The sequence below is a fragment of the Triticum aestivum genome, unplaced genomic scaffold (assembly GCF_018294505.1).
Source record: "Triticum aestivum cultivar Chinese Spring unplaced genomic scaffold, IWGSC CS RefSeq v2.1 scaffold87137, whole genome shotgun sequence".
NCBI classification, from domain to species: Eukaryota; Viridiplantae; Streptophyta; class Magnoliopsida; order Poales; family Poaceae; genus Triticum; species Triticum aestivum.
Genome location: NW_025226108.1, coordinates 9017 through 19801, shown reverse-complemented (window position 1 = coordinate 19801; position 10785 = coordinate 9017). Strand labels below are relative to the sequence as shown.

General features: G+C 46.9%; 1 protein-coding gene across 1 annotated transcript; it reads right to left on the bottom strand.

Annotated features, from left to right (window-relative positions):
- Positions 1–304: 304 nt before the first annotated feature.
- Positions 305–1638, bottom strand: LOC123172468 (glucan endo-1,3-beta-glucosidase GI). The gene has a single exon (XM_044589424.1). It carries the CDS (start codon positions 1574–1576, stop codon positions 644–646), a length of 933 nt encoding a protein of 310 aa, XP_044445359.1. The 5' UTR covers positions 1577–1638; the 3' UTR covers positions 305–643.
- Between the last annotated feature and the right edge of the window lie 9147 nt (positions 1639–10785).

Here is a 10785-nt window from a genome sequence, read left to right as displayed (position 1 = left end):
GGTCCATAGATGCCGACGGGTGCCGTCAGCATAGATTTGGCCGTCGGCAACCCCAGTTTTTCTGGTAGTGATGTTACAATTACAGAATCGCTAATTTACAGACGGATGAAAAAAATTTAACTCGCAAAATAGTAACACACAATTGCAGTTCTTTTTTGCCTTTGCTTTTATAGTACATATAACATATTTCAACTATGTTCAACCACGTCTTCTTGGATCTATTCCACGCTTTTCAGTGATGTTCCTTCGGTGGGAGACGGCGGAATCGCTGCACATAAACCATGCATGGATCACAAAAAGTTCATAACTGCCTCAATTTCCTTCTCTTTATTCATGACAGAGGATATATATATATATTTTGAACTAGGATGACAGACGATATATAAACTCCCATAAATATACAATGCAACAATAAGAAAAAAAATAGGATAAAGAAAAATAAACCACAAACAGAATGGACATCAGCTCAGATGTGACATAACTATGTCACATGTGACATAACTATGTCACATCTAGATGTGTCCTAAACAGACCCATATTGTATCCACGTTACACTTTACTCCTGCACTATACGCAGCTTATTTAGGTTGACGATGCACGTGTGTACGTACGTACGCACGCATACATGCACGACGCAGCCATACTACTGGAACCGGATGGGGTACGCCGGCGACTTGTCCGGGTTGAACAGCCCGAAGTGCTTCTGGATGAGCTCCCCGGTCTTGAAGTTCTCGTTGAACATGGCGAAGATGTACGTCTCCAGCAAGCCGGGCCTCTTTGGCGTGCCCCCGCCGACGTGGTCGATCAGCCCTTGGTTGTACGCCCTCGCGTTGTCAGCCGTCGCCGCGAACCCGCTCGCCGACGGCCACCCGCTCTCCGACACCACCACCCTCACCCCGGGCGCCCCGGCCCGCTCCAGCGCCGCCACCACGGCGTCCACCATGGCGTCAAACAGGCACGTGTAGGTCAGCCCGTTGTTCTGGTCACGCACCGTGGTGCCCGGCCGGAACGTCGCGTAGTTCAGCTGGATGTCCCGCGGGTTGTCCTTGTAGGCGAAGTAGGGGTACACGTTGGTGAGCAGCGGCGCGCCGGTGCTGGCCAGCAGCCGGGCCACGTCCGTCATGTAGGCCTGCGCGAACACGCCATTGGATGGTGGGAAGCTGTTGGTCACCGCGTCGAACCGGATCGAGGTGGACACCTTGATGGCGCCTAGGCCGGCGCCGGCAAGGGCCGAGATGAGGTTCCGCATGGCCGGGACGATGTTCCGCGTGTCGCCGCCCAGGACCTCGTTGCCGGCGGCGATGTACTTGATGTTCACGGCCGGGTAGTAGGGCCGCACGTTGTCCCGGACCCAGTTCGCCGCGTTGGAGGCGTTGGCGGCGAGGCTGGCGAGCACGTCGTTGCCGCCGACGTCGAGGATGAGGGCGATGCCGGAGCCGCGGAGCGCAGAGAGGGCCTTGGCGTCGGCGAAGTAGATGCGCATGCCGGTGAGGCCCTTGGACTTGTAGAGCTGCACCACGTCGTTCGCCGGCGGGAGGTTGTTGGCGACCACGCCGTAGCAGACGCCGATCGTCATGGCTAGCTGCGGAGTCAAACGAGAAGAAACTAACAATCGAGCTTGAATTTCTGGTTGATGACTTGATGCTTTGCTCTCTATGCTGCGATAAGAAACGCGGGATTATTTATACACGGAGAGACCAGAGATGCATGAATGTGATATGTTTGCATTATTAGACAGTTCCTTATTCCACCATGATCCCTCACGATGGAGGCTGCTATCACGCCAGATTTTCATTTATGTAGTTTATACACAAAATTGGAAACTTGTTGGACTTTTCGTCGACAACTCTTTGGGTATGTACATACATCAATGGCCATTATTTAGTTCTTGAAAATCTTCGTGGACTAAACCTAGCCGCCTATGCATGTGAGTACGTACAGTAAGCTCATGCATGCACAATAAGAGAATACTCCGTTGACATTGTTATGGTGGATGAGATCGAATTTAAGTAAGATATGATGACAGCTAAATCTTACAAGACTCACATGCATGATTGGTAAGTCCGTGTCTCTTTCTTACACCTAGTCGAGTCGTCGATGATCGTTTCGCAAATGCATCTGTGTGCATGCAGCAGCTTGGCGCTGCGTGCACGCCTTGGCCCGGCCGGTCACCCTCGTTCTCTCAATCACGTTTAACTTTTTATTGCTTATCTAAATACGTGTCAGGAACGAATTTATGGACTGCATTGTGATGATATGCTAGGCCACCCCTAGGTGTCAACAGGCCAGCGCAAGAAAAATAACCCTCCTCTGATCATGCCCGTTGGATATGACTTACATCACGATCGTATAGGGCGTCCAAATCCAGTGAGTGCAAAGTAAATCTTGTTGCAGCTTTTGGGTCGTGCACGCAAATGCAATATTGTTGCAACTGGTTACATCAAGTCACTAGGTGTAGTCCAATCTTAAAAGAAAAAGTCACTAGGTAGGCCAGCCCAAAGAGAAGAGATGGGCAGAGCGAGAGGCTTCTTAAGAGGGAAACAAAGGCAAAGAGATTTTGAGGTCGTTTCTACAAAATTATGGCTGCACAGTTCGAAAAAACAAAAACCAAAATTACTTTGCCCCTTGTGCGACTTCAGGTGCCACTATTGCAAATCACGTTTCTGGTGCAAGGAATTTGGACCTGGGCGAACCTGTGTCCCAAGTTTAGTTCAACCAAAGCGTTCTGGTGTGACAAGTTCATTGACCGCGAGTCTGCTATAGACATCGGCCTAGTGCAAGCTAGATGCCCCTTTGTCCGCAAGAGTGGCAAACCAGACATGGAAGGAAATGCAATCCCGTCTGTTTGTGGCCACGTAGTGCAAATAGGCACTTATTGGCATCAGCATCACACTCGACGAACCTGACCTCGCCCCCATGGCCAATTTTGGATCCTTTGCACTCTTTGCCGGTGGCACCGAGTGAACCCTATAAAATCAGGGTAAAGGTGGAAGTCATGCAGATTCCTTAAAAAATCAAGAAAATGGGGGAGAATGAGTGAGTCTCGCCGTCTCTTGCAATATGAGGAGAGGGACGAGACAGAGGATAGCGTCATGGGGAGACCGTGAAACAAGAGAAGTGTCGAATGAGATAGGGCGTAAACCAGTTGACAAAGCATGGTTAGGGAAGATAAATGAATGGTTCAATTGTATTAGGAGGTTAGTTGTACAAAAATAGGTGATTTATTTTAGTAAAAAACAATTTAGAGCGGATGCATTTTCTTAGTAGAACATGGGACTTTTATTCAGGAATAATGTTGAAATCCACACATATGAGATCATGTGTACTAAGCTAGACATGACGACCAACACCTAGAGAGGATCCGGAGTGAGAAGGGTTGGGTGAAAGTAGTTTAGGGCCGGATATTTAAAGTTGAGCCCGGGCTAGCGTAACCTGGTTGAAAAAAATCAAAAAAAAAATACCAAAACAATTTTACGTTATATGAATGTTTTTTACAGGTAACATGTGTCTAACAGTGTGCACATGCTGATCAACAAACGACATTCATAGTGGTCTGTGAGGGAAAAAAATCGATCATCTAACATGCTTTATAAAAAGCATTTCTAGAGCATTGACTTTTTCTTTTGCGCACGGCAATACAAAACTCATTTAAAAATGTGCATGATAGTCAGAGCACATACATGTTTGTATATTGTAAAACAAAAGAACTTTCCCTCACAGACTTCTAATAATATGGCTGCATGCATCAACTAATGCAGAGACCGCAGGTATTCCTCCTTTTCAAAATAAGAAAGAACTTTTGAAATTGCTCTGCTATTCTTTTCGATTTTTTCCCAACCAATTTTTTAAAAACTTTTCCCTACCAGTTTGGGCGAAATCACTAGTTGAGGAGCGCTCCCCGCAACGATTTGTCGGGGAGCGCTCCGGGCTCGACAAGTGTCACATGCGGGGCGCTCGTGAGAATTTTCCGGCGCGCTCCGAGCGCTACACTTGTCGCGCTGAGGGGCACTTCCGTGATTTCCGGTTTTCGGTTTTTCTTTCTGTTTTTTCCTTTTTTCACTTTAGTCATTATACTTTTAGTGTTTTGTAATACACTTTCGATATGTTTCTCTCTGGTGTCGTTGAACCATCGCCACTGAATGTCCTTTCGTTGCCGTCGTCCCCGCCCGTCGCGCCCACCGCTCTTGTGGCCTGCTTACAGCGGCCCTTCTTTAACGTGGACGACGCTTCCCCGTTCGCACGATCGTCGTTCCCTACCGGTTGCATTCGTCCCTGTTTCCTTTTTTTCGCCTATTCGTTCCCATTATATTTCCGGGATATGGAGATTTATGGGGTAGTTACGGGTGGGGGCTTCCAATACTATCAGATGTCAACTTTCAACTTGGTTTGTGCAATTATTTCTTGATAATCATCGTGTTCTTTGCAGGTATGGGTTGTCCTTTTTGCCGTATGCCGGGTGGCCCTTGTACGTCTGTTGATTCTTCTGTAGACGTGTTCACTGTGGTTCTGGATCGGCGTTGTTTGACTCATGTTGTAAGAATAACATTTTATATTTCATCATTTTTTGGCACACACATGCTTATTTCTTTTGGTGATGTTGTTGCTGTTTTGAATGGAAATTATTCTAGGTCTTCTTTTTTTGATTATGATCATTCATTTTGCAATATATTCCGTGCAGTGTTAGAGCTCATCTTGCTTGTTACATCGAGGAGTGTAAGGCTTTAGCCACAAGGAAGGGTGACAAAGATACTGATCTTGCTCCTCACTCTAGTGAGGGTTATTTGTATGGTGTTATGTTTAGTCATGGTCGGGTGAGGAGCAAATTTCATGGTTCTTTCTGGGAAGATTTGGTCATTGATTATGGTCTTCGTCATCGTGATAGAATGACCGTTAGGCTTTAGCGCTATGGAACGTTGATTGGTGTTGATTTTTATCGGGGTGGAAATATGTTGTCTCCTTTACACTACTAGGAAAAACCCTATACACAGAATCTTAGCAGTAGCGCTCTCAAAAAGGACTGCTGCTGCTAATTAGCAGTAGCACGGGTGTGGAAAACCCGCTACTGACAAGTGTTTAGCAGTAGCGCGCTTGGTGTAACCCGCGCTGCTACAAATATCGACCGACAGTGCCCACCAAACTCCATTTAGCAGCAGCGCGGTGCCGCGAGCCGCGCTACTGCTATAGCTGTAGTAGTAGCGCGGTTTTTCTGAGGTCGCTGCTGCTAATTTTCAAATTGGGCACACTTTTGGTCTCGGTTAGCAGTAGCGCTTGTGCCGAAAGCGCGGTGCTGCTACTTTCTTAGCAGTAGCGCGTTTTACGTCCCGCGCTACTGCTAATCTGCACCAACCCACCACCTTTTCCCCACCCGTCCTCCCCTCCCCCTCCTCTCTTCCCTTTCCCCTACCTCCCACATCCTCCCACTCTCACTCTTCTTCTTCCTCAATACTTCTCCCCCATTACTCTCCCTCTTCTACCTACCTTTCTCTCTCTTCATTAGTCCTACCTAACTACACCACCTCCATTAATGCATCTCCTTTCTCTTTTCCTTCCCCCTCCATTGGTTGAAGTTGTCTCCTCCCAAATTAGGTAGCTAGGTAGATGTAGCATTTAGTTAAGTGACCTATTTGCCCTCTAACTAGATCTATCTTTGTCAAGAAGAACTTTGTGCACTTTTGATCTCCCTACATCATCATCTCCACCGTGTGCTCGATCTCGAGATAGAGGTGATTAAAATTTCATGCTTTTGCAAAATGGAAATATGTTTATGTGTGTGATATGTTTATGGAAATTGTGTGTGTGGCATGAGTTGATGCCAAATTGTGCTTTTGAGTTGCCTATGTTTTGCCGACATGTCGATTTATTTCCGTTTCGGCAAATTCCGGGAAAACTCTAGATCTATATATGTCCTATTTTTAAAGAAGTTCATGCCGAATTTTTGTATGACTTTGATGCATGCACGCATTTTTATAATCAATTTGTTTATTATTACCATGCAGAGTTGAGATGGTCAGTGGAACGATGGTGGACAGGTGGTTGCGGTCGGCGGTGCAGGACATGAAAGAAAATAACCGGACAGAGGTTTTATGTCCGTGTCGAAAATCCAAAGGAATAGATTGGCTCGACCCCCATGACGATGGTCGTGTCGAAGCGCACCTGCTCATGACTGGTTTCATGGATGGCTATACTCGGTGGATAATTGAAGATGAGGATGACGATGTTGAGGATGCCGATGGGGGAGGCAATGATGTCACGGGGCAAGACAAAGAGATGATCGATAATGGCGGCGGGGAAGAGGCCGGACATGGCGGCGGAGAAGGGGCCGGACATGGCGGCGGAGAGAACGACATGGACTCCACGCAGCAGAGTTCGTCGGTACTAAGTTCAATCGTGTGGGACCCTCATGTTCAAGCATTGCTTCACAAGGAGACGAGTACTCAGAGAGCTGCTTCTAGAGAGGAGGCTAAGCTGGAGCAACTGGTGGTAGACTCGAACACTCCATTGTATGATGGTTGCAATCCTGAGGTGACCCACTTGAGTTTCACGGTCCAACTCCTGAAGATGAAGGCTAAAAACAAATGGACCGACACTAGCCTCGATGAGCATCTCAAGTACCTAAAGGATGTTCTTCCCCCGGGTAATCTATGTCCTAGTAGTGTTGATGACGCCAAGAAGATCGTGTGCCCTCTTGATCTGCCACACGTTAGATACCATGCATGCATCAACGATTGCATAATTTATCGGAAGGAGCACACGGAAAAAACAAGCTGTCCCCTGTGCAATGCTTCTCGATACAAGAAGGCCGGGAAGAAATGTCCCCAGAAAGTTGTATGGTACTTACCGATCACTCCCCGTCTCCAGAGGTATTTTGTAGATCCCAAGGAAGCAAAGCTAATGCGCTGGCATGCGGAGAGGAAGGAGCCCGACGATGGAGATGATCCGAAGCTGAGACACGTCCAGGATGGAAGCCAGTGGACAGCGTTGAACAGCTTCTATCGGTATTTTGAATGTGATGCAAGGAACATCGTGCTCGGCGCGTGTACCGATGGCATGAATCCGTTTGGAAACCAGAACACCAACCATAGCACATGGCCCGTGTTTGTATGGATGTATGATACGTCTCCAACATTTCTATAATTTTTTATTGTTCCATGCTATTATATTACCCCTTTTGGATGTTTATGGGCTTTATTTTACATATTTATATCATTTTTGGGACTAACCTATTAACCGGAGGCCCAACCCATATTGATGTTTTATTGCCTGTTTCAGTATTTCGAAGAAAAGGAATATCAAACGGAGTCCAAATGGAATGAAACCTTCGGAATCGTGATTTTTTGGAAGAATATCATCCTGGAGGCTTGGAGATCAAGTCAGAAGACCCTCGAGGAGCCCAGGAAATAGGGGGCGTGCCCCCCCTATAGGGCGCGGCCCCCTGTCTCGTGGACCCCTCGAGCACCCCCCCCCCCGATCGACTTCTTTCGCCTATATAACCCTACGTACCCTAAAACCATCAGAAATCAAGATAGATCGGGAGTTCCGCCGCCGCAAGCCTTTGTAGCCACCAAAAACCTCCCGGGAGCCCGTTCCGGCAACCTGCCGGAGGGGGAATCCTTCACCGGTGGCCATGTTCATCATCCCGGTGCTCTCCATGACGAGGAGGGAGTAGTTCACCCTCGGGGCTGAGGGTATGTACCAATAGCTATGTGTTTGATCTCTCTCTCTCTCGTGTTCCCTATATGGCACGATCTTGATGTATCGCAAACTTTGCTATTATAGTTGGATCTTATGATGTTTCTCCCCCTCTACTCTCTTGTGATGAATTGAGTTTCCCTCTTGAAGTTATCTTATTGGATTGAGTCTTTATGATGAGAACACTTGATGTATGTCTTACCGTGTTTATCTGTTGTGACAATGGGATATCACGTGCCTCTTGATGTATGTTTTGGTGACAAACTTGCGGGTTCCGCCCGTGAACCTATGCATAGGGGTTGGCACACATTTTCTGACTCTCCAGTAGAAACTTTGGGGCACTCTTTGAAGTACTTTTGTTGGTTGAATAGATGAATCTGAGATTGTGTAATGCATATCGTATAATCATGCCCACATATACTTGAGGTGACAATGGAGTATCTAGGTGACATTATGGTTTTGGTTGATTTGTGTCTTAAGGTGTTATTCTAGTACAAACTCTTTTATAGATTGATCCGAAAGAATAACTTTGAGGTGGTTTTTGTCGTATAATTAACACGTCAGATGTCCTTAGTGTCAGGACTTAGTCGCGAGGCCAACGCATCTATGTGGTAGCTTGAGAGGGGTTGATCGGGACGAGAGACGCAACACGCAAGACAAGGATTTAGACAGCTTTGGGCCACGGGAAACATCATCCAGAATAGCCCTACATGCTGTTTGAGGCTAGGTCTCATTATGCTCATGAGAAGAGTCGTCGTAAGCCGGCTCCCCCTTTGTGTCTAGCCCTAGATATTGTTTCTTGTTGCTTATCCCTCTTTGGGGAGCCCTGCCCCTCCTTATATAAGTTAGAGAGGCGGGTTACATGTAGAGTCCAAATAGGATTAGGACTAGCCTATCTTGTACTACAAGCCGGATACAAGTCCGGGTCTTGATTCCTTGTAAGGGAGATATTCCTCACGCCTTTCCTCTTAAGTCGGCCTATCATAACGTAAGCCGCCCTTCTGGGCCTTGAGCCTCCTGGGCCCCTGGGTCTTGTCGCTCCTCTGATCCGCTTGCCAGGTCACCCATAAGTCGCCAGGATCAGGTTGGTCACTTAGTGTGTCGTCCAGTCAGGGCGGGTCATCAGTGAGTCGCCAAGTCCGGCCGGGTTATACTTCCGGCTGGGTTACAGCGCGGGGTATATCCCCGACATTAGCCCCCAAGTTTAGCTTGGATTTATCCATGGTAAACTTATGCTGCAAAATAAACACAAGAACAAATTTGATAGGTTGTCCTCCGGGTTAATAATTCTTGTAAACCGACACTTGATCATCCTTAAGTCCTTGTCATTTCCTTCTTCTAGAAAATCCGGGTCAATAAACCATCTTCATACTCAAATTGCTGACGTTGGTGTCTCATAGAGAAATATTGTGAAGAATAATCCACTTGAGTCTGCTTCCAAAGAACCGGCTTAAGAAATATTGGTCTTGAAATACTCATATGATATTCAGCCGGTTTGAAAATATAGAACTTGCCGATCTCTGACTTCTAAAATCACCGGGTTATAAAAACTGATAATTCCTGGTCATGATTGTTTCCAACGCCGGTTCATGACTGTTGCAGACACCGGGTCATAATGATTGGTGATGCCGGGTCAATCTGGTTTGCTCAAAACTGAAAACTGGAAGATATTTCTCCCTTATATCCATATTACCTGTAGCCCCCATGTCTTAAGAGGAGAACATAGTGATAACTTAAGACTTGCTCCAATATAAGTGTTGCAACCAAAGAAGAAATCCAGTTTGTTCATCTCAATCATTAGTCATAAACTGAATATTCCACATAGGTAGCCCCCAAGTTCCGGGTTGTCATGCTTGCAGCAACCTGGGACTTGTAATTGCCTTATGCTCATAAAAACTTCAACCAATGTAACTTCCAAGGGCCGAGTCATTATGCAATAATGAGCAGGGACTTTATAAATATGATCATGTAGATTTGAACAGCAACATTTAGCCCCCAAGGGCCGGCTCAGTAAGATAATATTGAGCTGGTACTTTATATATACTTCTTTGAAAAGAACATCATATAATGTAACCCCCATCATGGGGCGTGACCCCACGTCCACAAGGTTGAGAGCTTTGTGCTTTACCAACTGAGCAGTGGATCTCTTCAATAATAGATGAAAATTTGTGTACCTTGAATTGTTGACAGGAGCAATTGGTAGCCCCCAAGGGCCGGCTCATTACAATGTGATGAGTCGGGTCTTCAATAACCCGGTACGAAAACCTCAATCATTCAAATATCATCATGAAAATCCAGCCAGTTTTGGCTATTAAAAATTTAAATACCTCATCAGTTGATAAGTAAACCCAGAGTTTTAAATACCCGGCGGCTCTTGGCCAACGACAATTTAATTCTCCTTCATTGTAAACCGGAATTTTTATAACCCGACGGCTTATAGCCTTTGAGAAAAATCCAGAACGGATAATTATTTTGAAGCATCAAGTTTGGTAATGAACTTGAACTTAATCATTTATATGTCATATTCCGACAAATCCTGCAAAGAGTTTAAACAACATATGCCCTGGCGACTTAACGTCAAAAGCCAGGGCGGGTAACCACCCAAATGTAGTCTTATCCTGCACACAAGTAGATCAGAAGATCCCTAAGATCCTTTGAATGATACCGCCGGTTTATGTGACCCGGACAGTGAAGTTGATAACTCAACTCTGTAAGAGCTGGCACATATGATATTTGTGACAACTCAAATATTTGCGCCGTCCGTGAGGGGGGCACACCCCGGAAACGCGTGCCGCCTCTTCGGACATGCCACCACACCACCCCGCATGTATGAGGGCCCGGTGCGACGCTCCGGTGGCATTGCTACCCCCTAGTGCCCCCGTCCCGCCTAACCCTGTAGCATTTGACCACGCGATCTAGCCCTTTGACTTTGCACGGACGGGCTTTGACCAGTGGACCTCCCCACCCGGTTGTGTTAGGTCAGCCCATAGGAACACTCTGGAGCAACATCCGGGCAGACCCACAGCAAGATCCCCTCCGTGTAGACCCGACGCGTCCGTTTCCCCCCCTCCAGGTGCTGGCGGCGGCACCGTCCGT